The following is a 27,161-nucleotide window of genomic DNA, read 5'->3' on the forward strand; positions in this document are numbered from 1 at the left end:
AGGTGGGGAAACATACATTTTGGTATGTCATCCTTCAGGTTTTTAATGTATTCTAAATGCAGGGGTTTGAAAAACTGTATTTTTACTCCATTCCTTTTCCTAATCCTAATTAACTCTTCACCTTCTTTCAAGTTTATCCTTTATATCTGCCTAAGAGAAATGAGCAAAAAGAAGATAAACATTTCAGTTTAAGGAAAGGTTAGGGTGTATTTCAGAATCTTGACAAGTGAAATCTGTAGATAAAAGAAGGAAGAAAAAACTCAGATACTCCAGTTTAGATAGTGACCTAAAATAAATAGAAAACTATGGATATACACAACTGAGAGTGCAAATTAGTCCAATGTACACTGAAAGCTAAGTGTATTAATGAGTTTTCCTTAGCATTCAAAATTCGGCACAGATTTTGAAATAAGCATGAATAAAAACTATGGTAAAAAGCTTCCAGGTTTCATTTTTAATAATTGCTTATTTTCATTTCCATGATTTGATGATTCTTTTGGGTAAGTTTGGAGAAGCAATTGAAATGAGTATCGCATATGAAGCACATGAAAAGTACCAGAACATTTTTAAGCAGTCCTTTTACTGTTAGGATGTGCTAGTCTACAACCTCTGTTCCCTTGTAGAAGCCAAAGTAACATGATGTCCTAGAACAAAATAGCCCTACTTAACACTTTTTTCTCCTATTACTGCAGATAAGTTTAGCAGCTCTAGGAGTGATACATTCCCCACCTCCAAGGAGGCACACTGGAGAAAAAACAGAACTCAGAGATGTGCAATAGGAAAAATAGAGCACTCTGTGTTGCCATCCCCTTTTTAATAGTAACAGTACCTCAGCAGGACTGAAACTTCCAGTTTGGGCCTGAACAGTTTTTTGTTTGGTTTTTTTTTTTTTCATTCCACTGCACAGTTCAAATTGAGACCTGTATGGAAACTGGAACATGAATTCCCAAGACAGGATCTGAAGATCATTAGCATCACATATGGTCACAACAGGCAGCAACTGATCAGTAGGAAATGACCATAAATACACCTCAGAATGTGGGGGAAAAAAAAAAGCTACTTAATGTTTCTTGACCCAATGACTGTGAGAACTAATGGATTAGGATATTGGAACTAGGCAAGCTTATTGGTCCCTTTCAACCCACCCCTTCTATGATTTATTTATAATGCAAGAGCAGTTCAGCTACAGCAACAAAACCCAAAACTTCAGTGAGTAAATGTGTATCAATTAATAACCCAATAGTTGAAAACTAAGTGGAACGTGACTTTTTATCCACAAATAACTAACAGAAACCCAGAAATAGGCAGTTTCTTGCTCCCAGCTACGTAACTGCCTGAACTTTCAAGCCTTCCCTTCAGCCTTTTCTCCCTAGATGGCAGCACCGAGTCTTTCTTCCTTCTCTCAAAACTCCAGACGGTGAAGTCATAAGTGGACAAAGCCAAGGATGAGAGCAGCTGAAATCAGCAGTACAATGACCCAAACATTACCTCAAGGCTTGCCTGCTTTGTGAAGTACAGCTGTGCCCAAATTTCATATGCCTGTTTAGACTGAAAATACGAATAAGCTTTTTACTAGTTAGCCACTTGGCCTCACGTTGCCGTCTCATTTAGTTTTGATCCTCTCACTAACAGAGCACAACTCAAACAATTCTGCAATAGTGTCAGCTCCTAAAGGCTGAGATGATAGCTGCACAAGAAACACTTATCTTACCTATAGGTTTCCCACACCAAACCTTCTCTACACACTTTCTTCATTTTGAATTGCATTACCAGATCTAGGTGTTCTTGTTCAAAAGGTGTGCCTTTTCAAGGTTTCCCTTGAAAACCTTGTTTTTAATCAATGCCTGTTGTTGTCTTCTCTGCACTGACAAAAACCCTGTGAAAACAGCTCATAGCCTTGCTGCTAACGGCCAACTTCCTTCTAAACTGATTTTGTAAGAAATAAATCTGAATCCCCCATCAAGCAGTAAGACAACCCCCTTTGAATTCTGCTTTTCTGGTAGAGCACCAAAATGTTGCATTTATAGAACTACTAAAAATAAAAAAACTTATTTTTTTTAAAATTATTATTTATTTTAAGAAAAATCACAATGATGATAGAGGGTTTAGCAAGTATTTTTTATGGCTTGCAAAAGCTGGAAAAGATTTGAGAGTCTAGTTACCAAAAGCAAGTTTGAACTTCCCCTTCATTCTGTTCTTAATAGACACCAATTTATTTCTGTTTCTTCTATACTTGGCACTGATATGTTTCTTCATGCAGATAAGCTGTACATTTAATTTCTTTTATTTACATAGATCAGATGTTTACATATAAATTGCTTTTCCACCCTTGAAAACACTTAGAAGTTTTAGCACTCTTCTGTTAAAAGCACAAGTGGGGCAAAAAGAAGTTTACAAATTAAGTCCATCATGACAAAATACTAAAATCTGCGTAAAGCTTTGTTGCAGGCTAAGAAATAAGTACAATAAATTCTTAAATGAATTACCATTGGCATACATTCATATTTGAATGCGTAGATGTACATGTTTAATATCCAAATTCATAACGACTTCTACAATGTTCCACAAAATACCATCTTTCTGTAGAACTCTGTCAGGTGGCTGAGGCACATTAATAAGACAAATATTGTAAAATTGCATGAAAACTAGAACCACTTAGAACGAAACCACCAACAGAACTGTCAGGCTATTCCTTCTAGCCTGAACTGGTTATTATTCCAGACTTAGTCCTTCGACTGTTATGAAGTGCACAGTTTCCTATGCTTCCATGGATCTTTGAAAATTCCTGGTAGCTTCCAAAAACCACAGCAAACCTCACAACTGCTTTCAGCTGAGAATGCAATCGTTGCCTTTCACCGCAATTGTAATCCTTCACAGATCCAAAAGCATTCTTCGCATGTATGTTTAGTGGATGCTTGTGGAGTGAGGCAGGGTTGCTCTGGTCAGTCTTGTTAGTCTGTATTTGTTAACTGCAGTACAGTTTTCATCTTGTAAGGGTGTATTATGATCCTTCTGAATTCAAAGTAACACATTACTTTCTCTCACGTTTTTGGTTTTGTGAGCCTGGTGACATTAATCCCCACTGTCCAGCGCTTCATTAACAATTCAGATAATCAGTCTTACAGAATACAGTCATGGCTCTGGTTTGTAAATCAGGCTTTCCCACACCTGACCAGCTTAGTAGCTGCTATGCAAGAAGAGCCTGAGAGGATCGAGGGTCTGTGTACACTAGTTTGGTTGTTCAGAATCTGTACCAGACAGATATAATGAAAAATATTTTAAAAAAATCTCTGAATTTTTTATCTTTTGGTGGCTGACCAAGGCAGCTACACAGATTGTATCAGCAGCACCCACATCAAGATCCATTATCACAAACACAGTAAGCTATTTCATTTGCTTTACTTCCAGGTGCCTGCATCATATCCCAAGTTGTTTCGTTGGTACATTCACTCCATATAGGATATTTAAAAAAAAAAAAAAGTTTGAACTGCCTAAAAGCAATGGCATAACAAAACAAACTTTTTTTTTTTTTTGAGAGAGGTAAGAAAAAGTTAAACATACCGAATGCACTTGAGGCACACCCATTTATCATAGGAGTAAAGGTAAGAACATCTCCTGTTATTAAGGCCGTATCTTGGTGTGCAACACTGCTTCACAGGACTAACCATATAGAAGTACTCAGGTCTAAGCCACACTCTCAAAAAATGTTTCAAACACCATGGACTGTTTTCTCACACAATTTCAGTCTCTACTGTTTACATTGTACTTTTTTGTTTCTTTTTTTTTTTTTCTCTTTTTTCTCCCCCCCCAGGCAGAATGCAGGCTCTCTATCCAGTTTCAATGGTCACCATCATTTCTCTTAGTTCTCCAGAAGTGTGCGCTGAACTAAAAAGTGAGAAACAATTTAAGATTAGTACACTAAGCTAAAATATGTTCTAATATATATACATTGTTAAGTAGCAGCATATTTGGACAACAGGTATTTTCAGTAGACATTTGAAACAGTGGGAAAAATTCAGGTAAGCAGAGGCTTGATGCCATGAAGCCAGGACCCTGCCTAACAAGGGATACTGCATTCCAGATTTTTACTCAAGTAACCACATCCTAGTAGATCCATATAGCTCTCTACACTAGTGGTTTGTATAACCCAACATGCAGTTACAGATTGCAGTTCTGAGGATGCAGAAGTGAGATGGAGTGCAGCTTGCATATCTGATGGAAATAATCTTAGCCTCGGTTGCCGACATTTTTAGGAAGTCCAAGTCTAAAAACTAGGGAAGAATGGCCACATAATCAAGATTGAAATCTTGACCTAACACTAATTTAGTTGTACTGTTAGTTACAAACAAGAAATTTTCTTCACAATGTTAGATGTCAATAAAGTGTATTTAAATAGGATCCCCACAAAAAGCCTGTATTTCCATCTAGAATCTCCTCTTACCAGGTGGCTCAGATTGTGCTCCTCTATGGCTGTCCATATTCACATTCTCTTCATCTGCTGGGAAATAAATAGATGCTTAGCACCGAACTTTCCCAAATTTGAAAATACCAGTGCCTGGTTGGACTGATGATGTACCTGCCTTCACCAATGCTAGACTGTACTAGAAAGTACTAGAAAGACCAGATAGACTAGAAAGACAGAAACAAAGCTTCTATCCCACTTATCACCTAAAGCACTCCCCAAGTTCTCTGATCCAAGTTCCATACTGTTCAGGTGAAAAGGAACAGATCACCACAGAAGAAAGATCATGTGGGGAAAAATGCCCCAGTAGATGTCAAAAACTTAATACAGAGGTAAGCCTTTGCATGAAGACACAAATGCAAGATTTACAAAGTTAGAAATGATTGTGTATTTTCCAGCATGAAGACGGTCTGTAATCCCCAGACTTCACTCAGTTTTCTTTAAATAATTTTTTCTCGTAGCCTCTCCTGCTCACTCTTTAGCAGGAAGGTAGTTTATTTCAAGAAAAACTGAAACTTAAGCCTGTTTGCTTCTGAAAATTCTAAGTTTTGGGCACAGCATTCTAGAGAATCCCTGTCTTGGATAGGAGAGTTACTCCTAGTCGATACGAATCCATTGAGTTGTTAAAACTACCTGATGCCTAAAGTAAAAATTCTAGCTCCCATATAAAATACAAAAAAGCAACTCTATAAAAGGTGAAAACAAAGTAATTTAGAATTCTTACCGCTTTGTTTGAAACAGAGTTTCTTCTTCTGGTAAGCAATGAAACTAGATACTGCTCCGATTGCAGTAGCAGCCACAGCACTTACAATCCCAGCTATTGCTCCCTGAGAAGCTGAAAAAAAGGTTTTGTAGACATTATTTTAGTATGAAAGTGATGTCAAACTTGTATTATCTAAGCCTGTGAACACTTGTAAAACACAATAAACATGATATTATAACATGAAACTGTATTAATCAACTTTTTATATCTCTGTGTATAATTAAAGGTAAATCTTTTAATTTTATAGCCATTAATTTCTCAGCAGTGTCTATCGTTAAAACTATTAAGTTCTGCTATTTTAAAAAAGCTCCCCTTTCATGACCAAACCTAAGTTCTATGAGTGCAGTCACTGCACCAGGATCTGAGACCTTAACACTTTGAATCATTTCCAAAACAGATTTCAAAGATTTATAAAAGAAGAGCTTGAAGGTAAGAGTTCTAGATTCTACATTTTGAAGCTGAAACACTCTGTCACCAATAAGCATTCTAGTGGAATATTAGCAACAAAAGAAAAGCCAGAAAACAAGTTTCAGACATGCAAACGCCATGTATAGAAACTCTTGCACTTACCCTCACCATCTCCACCTTTATTTGAAACTGTGTCCCTTTCTCCTAAAAGAATGAACAGAAGGTTTAGTTTTTACACATCCTAAGAATAGCGGTATTACAAATTTTTTTGGCAGTTAGTCAAGGAAAATGACAAGCCATTTGCTCATGAAAAAATTCTTATACATCTATATAGCATAGATAATTATACCTATGTAATATTAAACTTTCTGGCATCCAAAATTTCTTTTTTCAAAGCACAAGTCATCGTAATGTTAACTCCAGGCTTTGGCACTCAGTGCTTCTACAAAAATGAGCACAGCACATCTGTGAAGGCCAATTTAATTAACTTGCCCTCCAATTCTAGGTTAGCCTTAAAATGTATTACCATTCCTCAAATCTCAGCCTCATTTACTAAATAGCTTTGCTACTCTCTTAGCAAAAAAGATTAAAGTTCCTTAAACACTCCCCTGATCTGTCACTATGAAATTTATAAAACTTGAGCACTCTGAAACAGAAACTCATGCTGATAAAAACACTATACATGTCCCAACAGATGCTATTTATACCTGTCCATTTTTAAGTTACTATTCCAAAGGAATCTTGGAAGTTGAAAACTTCCCAAAAATTACCCTCAGTACCCACTAAGATAACTTTGTCAGAAACCTGCTACGTATCAAATCCACATCAAGTTATTCAAACTAACACTGACCAGGAAGTAATGAAATGGCAGTAATGCACACAGAGCTGACTACCACACACCAATGATGACCAATATTGCGACTTGCTCCCCATAACCATCTCCATACTCAGATGCACCATAACAATTAGGCTCAGAAGATTATTTACAGCAATATTCATGAGCTATAAAATGGTTACATATCATTCAGTGTAGATATACCCTGCATTATTTGGAAGTCTAAGGATCTATTCATTCTGTGGAACAGGTGATCTTTGAAATGTATTCTCAGATTTCATCTTGTAGCCCACTCTTGGGCTTCTTAACCACAAGAACTAAAATAAATTGAGAGTATTTCACAGAAGATCTTAAAAAAAGAAAAGAAACATCAATCAAATACCTGGATGCTTTTAAAGACCATATTCATGATGAATTCTGAAACAAATGCCACATTCACATCTCAATTTTAAAACCTATCAATCTAAGCATAACAGGAAAATCTCCTGACAGTTGCTTTCACCTCTTAATTATCTGGGTATTTTTTGCCAAATGCAGAACACGTTGGCTTTGAACTAAAAGATATCCTGTCATGTTTCAGATACCAGAACCAAAGCTGTTAAAAATTAGACCATGGTAACCAGCTTGCAAGTAAGCTTTTATCAAAAACTCAGGTAGCCATGGGATCAATAGGAAGCAGAAACTACTAACTTACCATTGCCACCACTGCTGCCTCCACCTCCTTCTTTGGGTAAATCACCATCAAATAGATCTGAATCATCAAAGCCGCCTATAAAAAGTAAAAATATTATTATTTTATGCGTTTCAAGTTCAGTGAAAAGACACTTTAAGACACATAATGACATGCAAATATTCTGTAGTTCATTCAATTAGAATCTATGGGGCTTCTAGGCTCAGGGTCATGGTTATAGTATGTTCACATTCCAGAAGCCCTCCCAGTCTTAGGTTCCATCAGCTGAGCACTATACATATATATGTAGATATATACACTGAACAAATGAGAGAGGCCACAGTCCAAGATCAGGTGTTACTGCAAGTATTACTTGCTAAACAAACAAGAACCTCTTGTAGGCTATTTAACTGGAATGGTCCAAGCCTCACTATTCTGTTAAAGCAGAAAAAGGACATGGACAGAAAACAAACATTTTTGTTCAAAGTTGCAGCTATGAATGCTTTTTCAGAGTTGAGTAGCTATGTCATAACCTTTGAAACTGTACAATGAGTTAGAGGGAAAAAAAAAAAAGAAAAAAAAACCCAGAGTTCGCCATGCCAGTCCTGTGGCTACAAGTATTAGCTTGATAATGGGAAGAACTAATCCTTCTCCACTTCCAGCGGATCCCATCTGACAGAGTCTGAAGTTCTGCAAGTTCTACTCCTTCCCTCTGTTATCAAACAAATCTTTACGAAATGCAAAGTTGTTTGAAACAGCAAAGCTACAACCAGCAGATCAGAGGAGGTTTTATTCAGGTAGCAAAAGAACTGTACATGTGACCTGCATTCAAACATACGTTGTCTACAAGGCAGGAGAAGGAGCATGAACCAGGGTACACACTCCAAGTAAGAACTCTTCATCATCACATCCCTCAATCAAGGCAGCAGGATAGCTGCATCCACCTTAACCTGTTTTGTTCAGAGCTGGGTAAAGACAGAGAATATCTCTAAAGCACTATAGGAAGAGTGTGCATTTTAAGCCTATCTTCACAACACACAAAAAAATTGTATTGCTTTAGTTAGGGCTTTAAAAAAATCCTAAAAAAAATAAAAAATATATTCTAAAAACAACTTTTTGAGCATACCCTTAATTTAGATACTTTAAGAATATAGATCAAATGTAGTCCCTCCTTGCTTTTATAAGTCTAGCATGGATTCAGATTGTAAAGACAGAGTCAATCCAATATATATGTGCACTAGTGTATGCATCTAACAAAAACATTGTCTCAAACACTCACATTCTGTACTCTCCTTTAAAGTTGGAAGGAAAGTGACTCAACAAGTTTGTTATGGAATTTCAAGACTGCTACAAAGCTTATTTGCAAGGCAATTTTCCCTCAGTTCTCCGCGTCATCCAAACCAAAATCTGACATGTTATGCAGCTAATTAGAAAGGAATAATTATTAGAAATTTAACTGGGATAGTAAAGACACATCATGATTTAGGTGCTTGTGCTAGAAGTCTTACCAGGTTCTCTAGGCTTTACAGGTGTAGCTGGCCTGGGGTTATCTGCACACAAAAAAGATATACAGGGGAAAAAACAAAGAGGTTAAAAGATCAAAAGCACTCTATAATACAGTAACTCTGAAATGGACTAGGAAAGAATTAAGTGACTAAACTTACTACAGTGAAGAGACCAAGAACAGAGCACATAGTAACCTTGAAAGACTACTCAACTTATAAAATAGTATCAATCATCCCCATATCATGTTTTTTTGTTTGTTTGTTTGTTTTTAACATTAGCTAGCACTGTTGTTTTATACTAAAAACTGTACTTTGAGTTAATGCAATCAATAGCGTTTGTTACATTTGTCTGTATGTCAGACCTTTTTATATCTGAACATACACAGCAAAGTTCACTAAGTCTTATGCAACATTTTGATTTTTAGATCTGATTTTCAAACACCAAATTTCAGGGTTTTTTTTGTTTTTGTTTTTGTTTTTTTACTAGATACAAATTATTTTGCTGTTTCCTCTTTTAAAAGTACCAGATCAATCTCTTCCTAGCTCTAGGACCTGATCTGACTTAGGCTCTCTGCATTCTCAATGTAAAGGGGCTGGCCCATTTAGAGCACAGTTCTAAGACCCCAACTTAGGCTTCCAATCCTGCAAAGGATCCTCTCTCTTCATTTACCTTAACCATCTGATTCACTCACCCAATTGTTTCTCAACTAGCCACCTCTGTTTTCAAAATGTCAACGTTCAGAAACAGACTGCTTTAACAGAGAGAAAACATCAGTGCTAAATCAATCAGAGCAGCAAAAAATCTAGAGCTATGCATGTGGTGTTAGCTAAGCTGGCTGTACCACAACAGGCCTAATGACTGTACCCAAAGAGCTACCAGGCATTATCTGCCTAACTAGATGCTTCTTTTACCAGATGCATGAAAGGAAACTGACTCAACAGGTTTGTTATAGAATCTCAAGAATGCTGCAAAGCTTATTTGCAAGGCAATTTTTCCCCACTTCTCAGCATTTATCCAAACCAACAGCTCACGTGAATTGCAGCCAATTAAAAATGAATAATTATAAGAAGTTTAAATGGGACAGTAAAAACACATCATGATTCAAGTATCTGTGCTAGAAGCCTTACCAGAGTCTTTAGGCTTTGCAGGTAGATCTGGCTTGGAACCTATAGACAAAGAGTGTTAGAATGGATTACTTCAGATTTAAATGCTACTTCCTGTAAGTAATTATTTATGGACTTAGTGCCATCTAGTGAACACACAGCAATGAAACAAGTAGGACTTGGCTAAGAAATGTGAGGTCTGTTACTTTAATCAATTCAGTGCCCCTATTACATTTAGATAATACAGGATGGATAAACATTGCACCAAATACCTCTGAGCAGTATCCAGAAAATCATGATACTTACTAGGCCCAAAAGCATCTTCTAAGTTAAAGTCATCTATGAAGAAAGAAGGGACATTTTAAGTGCGGTGTGAGAACTGAATTAATTTTAGACTATTTTTACACAAAATGCACCTAGCAATGCTTTCACCAAGAACATAATGGCATGCCCATTCAACAGAAGTCCACAGAAGTGCATCACAGAGCTACAAGGCATTATCTGCCAAACAACACGCTGCTTTTGGAGATCATAGGACATCCCATGAGCCAGCTCAATGTAAGCATGCTCAAGATGAGCAAGCTCAAAACATGAAAACCAACAAAAGGAATTCTCACAGGGCCTCGAAGATTGTGAAATCATGAAGCAACTTTGTAAAAGCAGGCAGCAAAAGACTCCAAAATGCAGAAATTATTTTGCCATTAGGGAATTACTTTGTTTTTATAAGAATATCACAGCTCCATGAGCCACTAAACTGAAAAATTCAAGGTCTCAAACTGTACATACAACTACACTTGACAGTAAAAGGCATTACAAGGAAATTACAACTCACCAAAATCTGATGATGGTGGCTTCTGAGGTGAAACAGGCTTCACTGTAGCTCCTGTCAAGGGAGAGAGGAAGAAACAAAGAAGTCGAAATACAGTTTCCTACACTGTTACAAAGATACATACAAGTTGAATTTAAGCCCATATCTACACAGCAGAAAGGACAAGATGAAGTCTATACAGCAAGTTTTCCTCTCAAGATCAGTTCCTGTGTGCCCCCCCAAGGACTGCTATTTACCCTGTCACCCACAACACACTACCTCAATACATTCATGATACAAGTAGCTTCCCAGCACATATACAGTACTGTGAGCTGGGCAGGAGGTTCTGATCTCAGCTGTCTAGTGACAGTAGTAGAACCTGAAGGAATGGCTAGGAGCTGTATCAGGGAAGGGTTGAGCTGCTTATCAGGAGAAGGTTCATCACCAGGGGATGGTCAGGCATGGAATTGGCTCCCCAGGGAAGTGATCACTGCACTGATCTGCTGGAGTTCAAGAAGTATTTGGACAATGCTTTCAGCCATATGGTCTGATATTTGGGTGGCCCCACATGGAGCCAGGAGCTGGACTCACTGATCCTTAGGGGTCAATTACAACTTGGGATATTCTATGACTTAATGGACTTGTGCAAGACCACTGCCAATGCATCCTTATCTCTAGGTTGAAAGATATGAAGTCTAGACTTGGATAAAGAATTGGTTGGATGGTTGTAACCAGAGGGTTGTTGTTAATGGCTTTATGTCAAGGTGGAGCTGGTTACAAGTCGCGTCATCCCACAGGGGTACAAGTACTCTTTAATATTTTTGTCAGTGAAATAGATGATGGGATCAAGTATGCTCTCAGTAAGTTTGCAGGTGACACTAATCTGAGTGGTTCAGTTGACATCATAGAAGGAAAGGACACCATTCAGAGAGACCTGGACAGGCTCAGAAAGTTGGCCTACAAGAACAGAATGAGTTTCAATAAGGCCAAGTGTAGGGTGTTATGCACAGATTTGTGTATAGACTAGGAGAACAACTCACTAAGAACAGCACTATGGAGAAGGACTTGAGGATCCTAAGGGGCGAGAAGCTGGACATGAACCAGCAGTGTACATTTGTAGCTCGGAAGGCATGCTGTATCCTGGGCTGCATCAAAAGAGGGGTGGCCAGCAGAGAGAGAGAGGAGATTGTTCTCCTCTACTCTGCTCTTGTGAGGCTCTATCTGGAGTACTGTGTCTAAGCCTGGGGCCTCTAGCACAATGAGGACATGGAGCTGTTGGAGTAGACCCAGAGAAGCTTACAGGCAGGAGAGGGGTTGAGTTTTTTTATGTGGTCAAACAGTGATAGGGAACATGGGAATGGCTTTAAATTAGAAAAGGAGAGATTTAGATTAGATGTTAGGAAAAAAAAAAAATCTTTATTTTACTCAGAGTGGTATGGCACTGGCATAGGCTGCCCAGAGAAGCTGTGAACGCCCCGTCCTTGAAGGCATTCAAAGTCAGGTTGGACGGGGCCCTGGGCAGCCTGAGCTGGTCAGTGACAGCCCTCCATGGCAAGGGGTTGGAACTGAATGATCATTAAGTTCCCTTCCAACCGAAGCCATTCTATGATTTTGTAGTGTTCATCATTTGTACTTTCACTGAAGCACAGCAAAAGGAAAAGGCATGAATTTCTACAGCAGCAGTGAAAGAAAAAGGCATCCAAAGATGCTGCACTACACCTAAAGAAGCTAGAAGAGTATTTCTCCTAATGAATCTAGGCAGAGCAAAACTTAATTCTGGTCACAGCTAATTTAATTCAGAAGACATAAACATAAAGCACTGGTGTGCTTGGCTTTTCTTCTAAGAACATAGGTACAGAAAAGGAAACATAAGTGGTTATTGCAAAATCTGCAGAAGGGAACAAAACCAAAAAATATCATACCATAAAACTGAATGTTTCTTCTATTTATGGGATGGACCAAGTTAAGACAAAGATAAACCATGAGTCTAGCACTAGAACTGACGGATGCTCATGTATTTGGTGACATCATTCATCCCAAATGACATCAAAACTGAAACTTCTTTTCCTTCTCAAATAATTGCACTTTTAATACCATTTGTGTTCCACAGAAGAAATATGACTAAGATACATTTCTGTGTTGTTTTGTTTAAAAAAAAAAAAAAAAAAAGGAAAAAAGAAATGACAAAATAAAAATTTCAAAGGCATACTTGAGTTTTCTTCCTTCAGGCTTCAATTTGGACAACTACTTCAAAAAGTATAATCAGTGATTCCCTTACTCTAACAATCAGAGTATCACCCTGCTCACAACTAAGCCTGGGCATTTACTGCACTTTCATGGAAACTGAGAGAGGTAACTCATGGCTTTGTTGTGCTACAGTAGCAAAGTGAATTTAGAAACCCCTAGATAAGGTTGTTAGGTAAAGATCATGGACAGGAAACAAGAAGTTATTTTAGCTGGATTTCTTCACTCCAGATGGAGACTATAAGCTCTTTCTGATTCACAGATTGCAATATATTTACAAGTCATTATGTGAGATGCACAGTACAATCTCAAAAACCTCAGTAAAATGAGCAGACCCAAATTGCTAGACCAAAATCTCAGTCACTTCTGCAATCACCCCTTCATTTAAACTCCAGCAAGAAATCTCCATATTAACGAACACAAATGGACAAAACACTCAGGAGAAAAGAAATTTTAAGAAGCAATTACATTGTTGTTACTCGAACTTGAATTCTGGCTTGTTTTTCTCCTGAAGTATCTGTATGTCTCCAGTTCCAGTCCTTCAGGGAGGAATGCCTGAACAAACACACACATTCATCTTTATACTTTCGTGCTGTGGAAGTTTCAGCTGGGGCAGAAAAGAAACTATTTCTCTCACTGTGATCACCTTCAAGCTCAGTCTGAGGACTGCAAATGGTCTTAGTCACAGTAGTTTCTCTCTAGAGGAGGAAACCAGTATAGAAGAGTGTGCACACAATGACATCACTATTTTAAGGGACTGTTTTTGCACATGATGCTCATGGAGAAATAATTTAGAGTGATACTACTAACTGCCAATCTGACATAAGACATGTTTTGAGACAGCAATTAAGAAACTTGAGGGTTAATAAAGAAGAATTCATTCAACACTGGCTGGAATCATTCAATATTCTGTAACCACAGTTCTAATTTCCAAGCATCCAGCAAAATGTCAGGCTCTTCAAAAACATAATTTAATCTCAATAATGATAGCAAAATCATCAACATCTTACTTACAAAACTCATTACAACAATCTGTACACTAAAGTGCTTGTGGTCTCATTTCTCCATTGCTTGTGACAGACCTCCACATGTCTTAAATCACTTGCTTTTATGACTTTACTCACTCAGCTTTTAGTATGGGTAGGAACAACCAAAGTAACAGTTCAAATACTCAGCTTGAAAAGGGAGTTTCTGTACCAGGAAGAAACCATGAGATAATGCAGATAAAGATACAGCATTAGATCCCAGGTAGTAGTAGGAACCCAGAGTAGATCCCAGGTAGTAGCAGGTTACCCAGAGTAACTGAGCTTATGAGCATTTTCTTAGCCTAAAAAAAAGATTACTGCAAATAAAGCTGATTAGCACCATACAGCAGGTATTTCTAACTCTTGAGGCCATGAGCAGATTCCAGAACATCTCAGAAGAATCCACACCATTTTCCTTCCATATCCACAGTACAAATCCTCATCAGTCAGCTCCTTCAGCTCCTAACTGGTAGAGTTTGTGTCAGATGGAGTGACAAACAGCACTTAAAATGAAAAGTGAAATACTTCACCTTTACACGAGACCAAGTACTACAGAGCAACACAAGCTTTTGGAAAGCTGATGAGCCAGAAAGTATTCAAGACAGCCAAGCAGCTACATAAATAGGGGTCATTCACAAAGACTCATTAGTGCTCCCAGATATTTACTGTTACAGTATTATTTATATTTATGCAGTACTGCAGAAGCCAGCAGCTCTGAGTCAAAGTAGTTCCTCCATGAGTCACGTGCATGGCAACACACCAAGAAAGGAGAGCTGCGATGAATCATCGCAAACTTTCTTAGTTGAGCAACAGACAGATGGAATGTTGTTTTTCTAAAAAACACTGGTGTTCTCCTTCTCCAGTCCTGGAAGGCAGAAGCTCCCCTCCTCTCCCAGGGCCCTGTTCACACCCCAGTGCAGAGCCTGCACACTGCGGCTGGCACAGACTTGGCAGCAGCAGGGAGCTTCTCCCTGTCCCACCTCTGAGCACTACCTGCTGCTCCTTCAGTGGTCTGGATTCAGCTCTGTCCTTCTGTCTAGCCACTCTTCTTCATGAAATCTGCAGAAATGTTCGTATTAGTGAGACCTCTAATTTCTGCATGTGGTTTGACAGTATGTCTGGTGAGGGGAAGGCTGATAGCCACAAGTGCATAAATGCGGGAAACCAACCTAAACACATCCTCCCCAGCTTCCAGTGGGTAGCTGGATTTTACTCTCCTGTGTCTCACATTCTCCTCAGGGGACTTAAAAGAAGTAGAAATATTCAACACCTAATCGTAAGAGAAGCTGAAGAAAGTACAGGAAGATCAACACAGGGAGCCTTGTTTATGAAACAGTTAAAATAAGAGCAAAGTCATTACTACTCTTATTATTGCTTTTTAAGCTTGTTTCCAACTCAAGTTTTGCCCCACTGGCATTAGTTATCTACCATAAACGACATACTGCTCACTTCACATTCTGACACTTATTTTCCAACATGCCATAAGTGAGCAAAACTGAGATAAGCGACTGGATCACAAAACAAACAAACAAAAACCTGTGAGAAAAATGACATGATTCTCCAAATACAACTACAAGAACTGCCTTCCAGGATTTGAAGTGGAGAACCTGGAACATGAAGACCACTTGCTGTGGGCAGAGGAATGAACATAAACGTGCACCATTGCTCTCAGCCAGGGCAGAGGTTCTCAGCAATGTCCCTCTGTAACAGCAACACAAGTGGGACGTTTACTCCCATTGCCAGGCAGCAGTTTATAATTAGTTCTGCATGAAGCCTCGTGGAATTAAATCCCACACGGTTGGCTTTCAAACCAGTTCCTCCTATAAGGATCCCCATATTAATACTGCTTTTCGTGTTTAGTTTCTACCAGATGCACAGAGCGACAGAAAACAAAACAGCTTTGCACAAAGTTATGTTCTGAACAAGAAAGCCCCCTCCTACCTAAAATAAATACTGTTCAAACACAGATAACAACTGTAAAATAGACAAAAAAGGAAAGACAATTTAGGGAGTGTCTTCTTTCTGCACATCTGGAGTTTTCAACAACGTATCTGCCTGGAATGAAGTCAGTTAGGGCTCTGCTGCAAACAGATGTGCAAGACTAATAAATATCATGTTTAATTTTTGAACAGTCATCCAAAAGCTGCTTCCCTGAGAAAGTTACTTTATTTGCAACAACCTGGAAAATACAATATGTAAGAAGTTGCACAGTAACACAGTGTAATTTTTTTTCCTGATCTGGCTGCTGGGAAATAGATTTTTAGACTAATCTGTGCTGTATTAAATTTTTGAGTAATTTCTTCCTCCCCTTAAAGGGCAGTTTAATACTTTAGATTAAGAAGAAGTGAAAGCCTACAAAACCACACTTAGACTTAACACTACTTGCTTGAACAACTGTAGTCATCTGAGTTATTTTAACAGAACGTGATAAAACAAGCCTTTCACTGGGGGAGAAAACCCTGCATCTCATAGCACAGTTTGGGGAATTTTCTCTATGTAAAAGCTTCTTGTGCAATGGACTACTTTTGTTGCCCATTTGAGCAGTAGGAAATAATGAAAATACAATGGTACTCTGAACATCAGCTGTAAGCAGAGTTTCCCAGAAAGGATTTGACGTAGGAATAAATGTACAGAATGAATAGCTGTAAATCAGCAGAAATTATGCAGAAGAACTGGGCACACCACAAAGCTAGAGAATTAACACAATGACAACAGTGCTGCCAAACGCTGAGCAGCTTATCCAGAAAAGGAGTGAAAGAGAACTGCACAATAGTTACACGATGTCTGAGAACTCCTGTGAGTCCATTCCATTGAGCAGTAAAGATAAAAGCAAATATTCAGCATCTTAACTATCTCCAGAGGCAGCCTCCAGGCTCAGCCATCTTGCAGTTTTTTGACGTGGGTCAACTTTAGTTACTTGACTGAGTTGTTCTACAAACCTCCAACAAGAAAAATAAACCACACTCGGTTGCCCTGCAGAGAGATAAACATACTGATGGAAATGAGCAGTCACTGGAGCAGATGGTGGGGCTGGGGAGGACACACACACCAGGCTGATACTCATGTTTGTGAATGTGAAAACCTCACAGAGATAACTGAGCTTACAACTATCACCAAAAAATAAGCTAACTGCAATGGAAAAGCCACAATGGAGGTAAACCAAATGGTCAGTCTCAAATTTCAGAAAACTACTTTATCCAGGGAAGTTGTTAACTCTTCAGAATTGTGTAATTTAATAAAATGGCTCTCATAGAATCAGCTAGTCCACGAAGTAACTTAGTGCTATTTAATCACTAGAGGTTCATCTATATTTTTATTCAGATCAACATTCAAATTTCTCTTTTCACTGAAATTTTTGTATGCATCTGCAGTCTGGATTTCATTCCAGTCACGTGCAGAGGATGGGAGAAGCACTTACTTTCAGGGCAACTGTGCAGTCTCTTGAGTATGCTGTAGCACAAAGAAAAGGGGAGAATTAAGGAGCCAAGATTTATGGACTGACTGCCAATTAACTAAAAGTTCCATAAGTTCAACAGTTAAAGAGTGAAAAATAATCTTCACTGTGATCAAGGAAAAATAATTTTAGTAATAACTTATGGTGAACAAGCCCTCAGAACAGAACTTGGCCTTCTTCCTTTAACATAATTCTTCTTTTAACATAAAATCTGAGATCACTGACTAAGCGTACAGAACTAAGACAAGAATACTCTTCTATCAGCAGCAGATCATTAAAATTATGGCTCTGTAAAGCAGGGAAGTAGTTTTAGGTCAACTGGCATTTGTAAGCTGACAACTCATTTCACAGCCTGATTCGCTTTTACCTTTCTCACAAGAACTCATACCATTTCAATACAGTTTATGCAACAGCAGCAAAAAAAGACACTGAAATCTAATCAGAAACATTAACTGAACAGAGAATTACTTTGCTTTTATAGACTTTTTTTCATTTGACGTGTGTAACTATGACCAAAGAGATTTTTCAAGAACTCCACTTCTTAAAAATAGCTCCCACAGCTTTTGCTGAAGGGCAGAAGAGAGAGACACTGCATTTTACAATCTGGTTTTCCTGTGGGGAAGGTAGCAGCAGAGGAAACCAGACCTGGTGCAATGATTTGCAATGACTCAATTCACATTTTAATCTGCTTCTCTGAGACTGAATCCTTTCTGGCACCAAACAATTCAATCTAAAACAAAACCCATACAGTTATGCTCAAAGTGTTTCAGTAGCAGCAGGGACACTTTCCTTCCTGTAAATATTTACTTGCAATGAGTTGAGAAAAAGCTGCAATAAATGACAATTAAGTGAGACAGGCCTTCATGATTTGCTCTTGTTTGCACAGTACCATCATTGGAATGGAAACATGCAGAACTAGCTTCAGCCACAAGACGTGTGACATGACATCAACCTGCTTCTCTGAATAAAGAGGAACACTGGAGGCTTGCATTTCTTCTTCAAATAACAGTCTCTTGTACACAGAATTGCTCCTTAAAAAAACGTTGCTGAAAGGCAGCCATGCATACAGGTCAATGTGACTAGTTGTCAAACAGATAGATAACTAAACAAACTAGTTTGATCATGTGCCATACTTCTTGCTTGCTGGTTGCCACTGAGCTGAATTCTTTCAGAATGAAGTTTTCTTTCAGTTTCCTGTCAAAAAAAGATTTTTACTTCCGATCCTTCATTACTATTTCTTGAGAAATAACAAACTTTTCCTTCCATACCAAGGCCACATTTTTGAGACACAATAGGTCTGACAAGTTCATGTACAGTAAAATATGTGAAATGCATTCAGAATAAATCTTGAGCATTTCTAGTTCAAGTGCATCTGCTGAAAGCACATCTATTTCGCTATATATAGACAAAAACATTTTTCAAGAATTTTCCAAACCCCACCCAAGGAAACACTTTCACCATTTCCACTCGTGCTTCTATGTCACCCTCTAACAATAGTGCTATCACTTGCAGATAGCCATTATCATGACAGACTTTAATCTGCCCTATACACTTGCTCTTTTGTAGAATACCATATGAAAACAGTGGGAGCAGATGGAAGAATTGTCCTTAGGGCAGTAAGAACCATATGCTGAAGGGAGCAGTGGGCACAGGGCTGCCAGCAGAGGCAGCAACAAAGATGAAATGGCAACACCTGAGGGAAAGAAGAAAAAATGGGCAGATTAGAGTCAGAGAGGTTTGGGTGCAGTAAAGTTGTCAGCTGACTATAGCCACAAGTTTCACAACCACAGTTCTTGCCTGAAGTTTTTTTGGGGAAAAAAAAAGGTCCATATCTTTACTTGGTTTGCAAAGTAAAGACCTAGCCTTTTCAAAAGGCCAAGCTGCTGTGAAAAGGGGAGCAGGAAGCAGTGCTGTAAATCAGACACAATGGGTAGTCAATGGGTAGAAAGAGTTCTGATCTGAAGAAGTTACTGCTGTGTATCAGACTTCTTTGCAACATTTTGGAGAGGCAGAGTGGGGAATGACTGCTGAAATAATTGCTGAACTCAGGATTCAAATCCACGATGCTTGGCCTCCAAGATGCATTAAGAAACACAGAGGCAGGAAGAGATTTCTGGCACAAAAGGAGAATGCAAATAGGCATTTTCTTGCTGGAGGCGAGTGAGGAAACGAGACTGAAAGATAGAAAAAAAGATAACTATCTAAAAGCTTTCTCCATAGGCTTCCCTGAACCCTTACCCTGAAACTTCTTGCTCCTCCAGTGCTGTCTGCTTTGTCCAACAATTGCATCAGGTGTCATAAAAATGATCTTGCGCATTCACTTCACTTAATTTGCTCTCATGGAAGTACCAGTTGAACAGATTTTTCACTTATTTTTTCCTTTAAAATACTGGATTTATTCATAAACAAAAGATGCAAGCAATACTTTCTTTGGTTAAGCAAAAATATATATATTGTTTATTATTCTTATATATATATAAGAATCATAAACAATTTAAAATGTCATTTTTTATAAAACATATCATAACAAACAAGAGGTCCAACGCGAGTACTACAGGACTTAAGAGGAAAGTAGAGCTGAATTACCATCTGCAGCTAATTAACAATTGCCTCAGTCAATAGCTTTCCTTTATGAACACAATTAAAGACAGTTTTAGAAGTTCATAGCTTGTGGACCCTTCACAGATGACTGTACAAAATCTGTACAAAAAAAAAAAACAGCATAAATAGGATTTGTTATGTAGCCGATGATGTTTTGTGATGAAACCTGACTTAAATATTTTTTTTTAAATGCACTTAAATTGATATTTTTCTCTAAAACATCTTAGTTCTTGGTGGCATAAGTCTGCCTGTAACTTTTCTAGATATAGAACAATTCCTTTAAAATATGTGATCAAGAAATCAGACATAAGAACTATACTAAGCTCTTGGGCTGTCACAAAAATGTGTGTTATAACTTTTTGGAATTCTCCAAAGAAAACAATCTAGAAGCTTGCTCTTCTGGGCTCTCCAGTCACATCAAAGGTACAGAATAAGCAAGTTTGGTAGAAGTTTGTATATAGTCCCAGTGCAACGGTTTGGTTTTCAGCACATGGAAAACGTGCTTTCCTGCAGCAAGCAGGGAAATCTTTTCCAGACCACGGTTTGCATTGCAAGACTTTTTTTTCTTTTAATGGAAAAACAAACTAAAATGGGCTCTTATCAAAGAGCCTTCTAACTGGTAGCTTTCACAGTATTGGTCCAAAGTCTGCAAAAAAAGTGACTTGGGGAGGAAGCACGGGGACCTCCCAAGACATATGATAAGATACATAAGTTAAAAACACTTTTTCTCCCTGTGGGAAATAACTTGCAAGGCTTGGGTAGCAGGGGACTAGAGGGTGCCCTATATGGGAGTAAGCCATGACTGCCCTGTGCTGGTTATGGTACATTGATATGGTGCTGATAAAACTGCAAGCGTCCCAGCAAGTCCAAGAAGAGCACCCATGGCCCAGCTTGAGCACATTTAAGAAAGACCAGCAGGGCTTTGGAAAGATGCAGGGAGAAAGACTGCCAAGGGAAAACAGTGCTGGGAACGCACTCTTGGGTGGAGCGGCTTGATGGCACACCAGTGTGTCCCTAAGAGTCCCCAGCCCAAATGACCAACACTGGTCACACACCCCTGAAGAGTTTTCTCTTTCTTAGTATACAAGTTTATGATAAGATGCTTGCAGTAACTAGCAGGAAGATAAATTCAGCAGAAGTTCCCAGAATTGAGACTGGCTATCATAGGAACTGTTGGAGAACATGGACAGCATCAAGACCTGGCACAACCCAGGTCTTGAGGAAATCAGGAGGATAACCGTAGGGACTCCAAAGCTCTAAACAGAGCCTTAGTTCCCAGATTGGAAATTGGTGGTGATGTTTAAAATAGAAGTGCAATGCCCATAGCATATGGTGAAGATTTCAATAATATTTTAACTGGTGGGAAATGCAGAATCATGGGGGACCCGTGAGAACCCCTGCCAGCCAGAAGGAGAATGCTAAGAAGTGGGCCAGCACTGTGCAAGAACCAGGAACATCAGGAAGGAGCTGCAGTGGCCATGGCACTCCTCCTTTGTGGCAGGGTGCTCCTGGGCTGGCTGTATGCTCCCAGCAGGGCTAGGGGGCTCAGCAACCAAACTCAGCAGCAGCAGAATGGAAAGCAATATAATAGCCACACAGAGAAACAGCTACTTCAACACATGCTGTGGATGTGTGCATCTACATTTCAAACATCAGCAGGTACTGTGTTCCCACCGTAGCAAAGCTAGCAATGAGTTGCTTGAGGTTTTTCCACTCAGAAAGTAAAATGTAGGCAGTATGCTAGAAAAAATAAACACACATACTTGCTGGTACCACGGAATGCAGCCTAGGCTGGAATCAGATACCAGCAGTCATTTGGAAAAAAAAAAAAAAAAAAAGCAGTGGTCCAAAAAGGAGAGAAAGACTGTGGAGCAGAGTGGGTTTATCATATTCCCTGTAATCCCCTGGCATCCAGTGAGGCAAATGATACAATGGCTTGTTTAAAACTGTGCTCCAAGGAAAGAGGACCGCAAAGCTAGGAAGCTGCAGCGCTAAATAAGATAAAGGCAGGATATTATCATAGCAGCCCTGCATAAAAATCATATCCACCAAATTCATCCACATGACAAAGTTCTGGCCAGAGTTTGTGACAAATGTCTATTAAGGTTGTGATGACGTTAAAAGTAGAATTTAGAACAAGATGCACATCCCAACAGTTCTTCAATACCTGTTTCTTAAAAATGTTCTGGGCACAACCTGGGCAGGGTTTCAGTGCAGAGGGCTGCAGGGTGCCCTGCGTGGGAGAAGGCCCTGAACCACTCCTAGACATAAGGAGAGGCTCCAAAAGGCATACAGAGAGACTGCCGAAAGGACGGCAAGTGGAGATGTACTCTGGGCAGGAGGGGCACCACGTAGAAGGGGCATGTCCCTGAAGATCTGCAGCCATGGGCCCCTCTCACCAGGGCAGGGACAGCCTGAGGGACTGTGGGCAACCCACAATGGGACAGAGGAGCAGAGGCAAACCAGCAAGCAGCAGCGGAAAGAAATCATTAGACATATGGCCTTTCTGCTATGCCTGTCACCTCACTGAAGGAACAGGGATGGAGTGAGTACAGCCATCAAAAAAACAGGAAATTAGAGTAGGAAGGCAGGGAGGAGAGGTGTTATGCTTAAAGCTGAAGCTTAGAAAGAGAAACTGCTTAAGTCTTTGATTGATTCTTTTTCTCAACACCCAAAGCCACAGTTCAGTTCATGTTAACTGACAGCAAGTCAAGACTGCTTTGGTTATGACATTCTCTCAAAGCACTTATACTATACTCGAAAGTGTAGGCTCCTGTGCCAGAACTTGGAAAAGCAGTCTGACTAAAAGAAAGAAGCTTGCCCCTGTCAAGTTGATACTAACTGATGAAGATTACTATTATTACAGCATTGCACTAACACAGCTGTCGCTTGATGAAATACAACTTCATAGCATTGAGAGGTTCAAGACAGGGTACTGCTTTAGCTCTTTCTTTTTCAAGTGCAGTGAACTTCATTACACACACACACACACACACACCAGAGTAACATCAGAAGATACTGAACTTGGTCTTGGCTGGACAGCAGCAGGCTGAGTCACATTTAACTCTGGCCAAGTTAAATCACTGTAACTGCAGAAAGACTAAGGATCGTTGCAATGATGTCATTTTGCTGTAGCAGTGCAGTGGCCATTTTATATAAATAATAACAGATTATAAGCTCTTAGCCATCTCAGATTAGAGGAAACAGAAATATAGAACAGTATTTTCTGCACTTTCCAAGTTCATGCTGCCATGTATGCATGCTAACAGCCCTACTAGTAATGCTTAACTGAAAGTTTATTCATTCCTTTACTTAGATGTAAAAGGCACGAAGCTGTACAGCCCGCAAAGCAGATATCAGACTTCAGCAGTTCCTATGCCATGTTCCTGCTCCAGATGAAAGCTCTATTCACAAGATTACTCACTTAACACTGTCATCAAACTAACCATGTTTCCCAATGCTGACTTGCCTCAACAAAATCCAGAGGACACGGTTCCTTCCTTCCACTCATAGCCCTGTAATTACAGCAGCCTTAGGAAGAAGGGATCTCATTCTGTAATACACCTGAGGCTACTGATTTTGTAACAGAGATATGAAGGCACCCAGCATTTTCCTTACCACCCAGTGTTCACTGCCACAACCACTTCTGGCAGCAATGGTATTTCAGTCATCAAGCTCTACTCAATTCTTGTGAGGAATCATACTTCAAGCTTATAACCTTGAGTCTTAAGTCCTCACTGAGCAAACATCTTTTGGTCCTTCAGCAGTACAGAAGAAAGAAGGAAGAAAACTGAATCTTCTGCCTGTTTGCAAGATCTAGCAATTTTCTACTGCTCATCATGCAAGGATTTTATTCTCCTGTGCTCTTTACATGAATTGTACAGAAAACCTGTTACCTAATACTTCTCATCAGTGCAGTTTGAGAAGCAGATACCTAAAATTAGATGCCAGGCTCATCCGGTGGTTTTGCAGAGTTAAAATGGCAGAGTCTATCTTATAAATCACAACCAGCCAAAGCAGGAAGTCTCTTTCCTGATCTGCTCCCCTCCTCCCATCCCATTTCCACTCTTTAACACTCAGCCCTGCCACTCCTTTGTGCTGGCTCCAACTCCTCTCAAACCCTGTGCAGAACAGGCTCAAAGCATGGGATTAGCCCTTTGCTGACTCATCAGGCTGAATCATCTCAGTACTGTTCAGATGAGCACTAGATCAAATGCAGATGGAGGGAAATGGGAGGATCCCACTTCTCAGCAGATGCAAACTGTTAGACTGGCCATATAGAATCACAGAATTGTTTCAGTTGGAAAGGAAATCTAAAGGCCATCTAGTCCAAACCCCCAGCAATGAACAGAGACACCTACAGGTACATCAGGTTGCTCAGGGCCCTATACAGTCTGACCTTGAATGTTTCCAGGAATGGGGCATTCACCACTTCTCTGGGCGATCTGTTCCAATGCCTCACTAGCCCTACTGTAAAAAACTCCTTCCTTATATCCAATCTAAATTTCCCCTCCTTTAGTTAGAAACCATTTACATTTGTCTCATCACAGCAGACCCTGCTAAAGTCTCTCCTTTTCTTATAGCTCCCCGTTAGATATTGAAAGGCAGCTATCAGATCACCTCAGAGCCTTTTCTTCTGTGGGCTGAACAGCCCCCAGTTCTCTCAGCCTGTCCTTGTAAGATGATATAAAGTGATGGCATAAAAACTCCTATTCAACCTTCCTCTGCATTCAGCCTCAGTGATAGTTAAATTCTAGCTCTGCTGGATTTGCAGAGCTTGTGCTTGGAAAAACAAACAAACAAACAAAAAAAAGGGCTGTGAAGTTAAAACTGCAAGCTCTTCTACACGAGAGTTCAAAGTTCACCACAGTTTAATAACACACACAAATACTCATGAAAAATTGAATATTGTTTTAACCCCGATGGCTTTCATGTGCCTAAAATGCATGACTCAATATAAGTTCTCACTCCCAAGGCCATAGGCTTGTGTGCCTGAGTTATGGAAGCCAACAGTCCAAGGGAAACTCACGTCCAAAGCTGCACAAGAGCTGAACTGCTCATAGCGTAAGATCCTTAACTTGTTATGGCAGTTCTGTGAATTTAGACTACAGACAGCCTACCAACAGTGAAATTCAGATTTTCAAAAGGATACAATCCAGACTTCACAGTTATTTTAATCTAAGATTGCACCATCAGTGATCTGAAATTCCTCCGAGCAGCTCCACCCTCCCCAAACTAACATTCTCCAGGATTCTTAAGCATTCATAGGCGTTTTCTTTAAGAAAGAGTTCCCAAACTCACTACTACCTAATTATTTGGTTTATATTATCAGCATAGACCAGTACTCCGATAAACTAACCCAAGTTTTAAAAGCAGTCTGTTAAAAATGTAATATCAATTTCTTCAGCACTCCAAACCGAATCCCCAAAGGTGCTTTTTGTACCACATTTCCAGGCAGCGCCTTCAGAAACGCTGTTTCTGAGTGACTCCAAATACTTCTGCACCTTAAGGGCATCACACAAAAAGATCTTGTAGTCCAAGGCTGTGAGGACTATTTGCAGAAGAGCAGATTTTCCAAGTAAGTAGTAAGACAGAATCTCAACGTCAGCAGCATAAATAACCCAAGTTTTACAGTCAGTTAATACACAATTGTACTGTTTTTCCACAGTCCAGATTTGCTAATCCAGCAGTTCAGACCGCAATGTGGCCGTAACAGCAGAACTCAATTCAAAGAGGCTTAAAGCCAAATCGCTCCTCGCATCCTGCCGTGCCTACAGCTCACAGCTAAGGCTGGGGGCCGGCATCCTTCCTTCCATCCCACAGCAAAGAGATGCAGGTTTCCAAGCAGTTCACAAAGAACTTGGAAAAAAGACGAAACGCTAAAGCATAACTTCGAATCAGCTTATTAACGCGGCAGAAGGAAGATTTCTATCAGTAAGCCCCCGCTGCCCGAAATCCCCGTAACCCCGCTCGCTTTCCTAAAATGGAAGCGGCGCCGCAGCGGGCAGTCGGGCACCGCCCGGCCCGGCAGGCAGAGCCCCGTGCTGAGGCAGCGGGCTCCGCACGCAGCGCTCGCGGCAGGACTGCGTGCAGGAGAGCCGTACAGAAAGTTCAGGGATAGTTTTTCACTTAGTTGAAACTATAAAAGGAAAGAAAAGGAGGTGCCCGCTCTCCCTCCGTCCCGCCGCCCCCCGTTCCGCGGCCGCCGGGAGCCCCTCGCCCCGGGACGCCGAGCCCGGCTGGGGGGGGGGATCCCGCGCGGCCGCTCGCGTCGCCCCTCCTCACCTCTGACGGGGGCCAGGAGGGCGAGGAGCGCCGCCAGGAGAAGCCCGCTGCGCTGCATGGCTGTTGCCCGCTAAGCTCCGCGTTCCCCCCCTCCAAGGGAACACCGACAGCCACCCCGCCCGGCCGGCTCGAGGGCGGCTCCCCGGCCATTCCGCCCTATCAGGCCGGGGAGCCGTGCCTCCGCGGGGGGAGCGTCGGGAGGAGGACGGCCCGCCGGGGCCGTTCGGATTAGGGCGGTGCCCACACCGCTCCTCGCCGCCGCGGGACAGAGGGCGGCCTGGCGGCTGCCGGTTCCGGACGGTATCCCCACTGAGGCATCCCCCCAAACAAGCCCTGTTTCTTGGGTGAAATGAGCTGCAGGGCTTAAATAATGGCACGTGTGGTGGTGGTTGTGGAGAGGTATGCATTCTTGCAGCTGGCTTTCAACATCATAGAGGTTGGAAAAGGCTGCTAAGACCATCCAGTCCAACCCTCAACCGAGCTCCACCATGCCCGCTAGGATCCATTTTGCGTCAGCCCATGAATTCCTCTTCCAGCATCTGTGGGACTCTGCCGGCTGGAAAAGTACAAAATCACCTCATTAGTGAATCACCGTCATGAACTGATGGGAATATTTTTCCTCCTTGACAGATTTAACCTGAGGCAATAAGCAGTTTAATTATAGTCATAAAACTAGTGTCTTAAAATTAAGGATAAACTCCTATAAAATAGGTGAGTTTTGGAGGAGGAGCACTGGAGTCCCTGGAGGACTGCAGGCTGGAGGACGTGAGTAGCAAGAAGTGGCTTTTCCAGTCAAAACACCTATGGAGTCAGCACTGTGTTGCTCTTACCTTCTTCATTTTGGGACTTCTAGCCTAGAGGATAAGACTGAACAAGTGCACATGTAATTCAGCAGTGCTATGTGGATACCCGTAGGAAATTATTAACGTGCTCTAAAGATGTCCTTTAACAGAGTGTTTGTTTATAACCGTTCCTAATCATCACCTCATCACCTGCT

General features: G+C 40.4%; 1 protein-coding gene across 2 annotated transcripts; it reads right to left on the reverse strand.

Moving 5' to 3' along the window:
* Positions 1-2,062: 2,062 nt before the first annotated feature.
* On the reverse strand, positions 2,063-26,318 carry CD99 (CD99 molecule (Xg blood group)). 2 transcript variants are annotated; one of them, XM_031596138.2, is made up of 10 exons: positions 26,165-26,318; positions 10,580-10,630; positions 10,054-10,086; positions 9,772-9,810; positions 8,647-8,688; positions 7,163-7,237; positions 5,796-5,837; positions 5,187-5,297; positions 4,442-4,495; positions 2,063-3,885 (listed from the first exon to the last, which is right to left on the reverse strand). In XM_031596138.2, exons 1-10 carry the CDS (start codon positions 26,220-26,222, stop codon positions 3,860-3,862), a joined length of 531 nt encoding a protein of 176 aa, XP_031451998.1. In that variant the 5' UTR covers positions 26,223-26,318; the 3' UTR covers positions 2,063-3,859. The 2 variants fall into 2 exon arrangements, with proteins under 2 accessions (XP_031451998.1, XP_031451997.1); XM_031596137.2 differs by having other exon boundaries at positions 4,442-4,498.
* Between the last annotated feature and the right edge of the window lie 843 nt (positions 26,319-27,161).

The sequence above is a fragment of the Phasianus colchicus genome, chromosome 1, assembly GCF_987193195.1.
Source record: "Phasianus colchicus chromosome 1, bPhaCol1.hap1.1, whole genome shotgun sequence".
NCBI lineage: Eukaryota > Metazoa > Chordata > Aves > Galliformes > Phasianidae > Phasianus > Phasianus colchicus.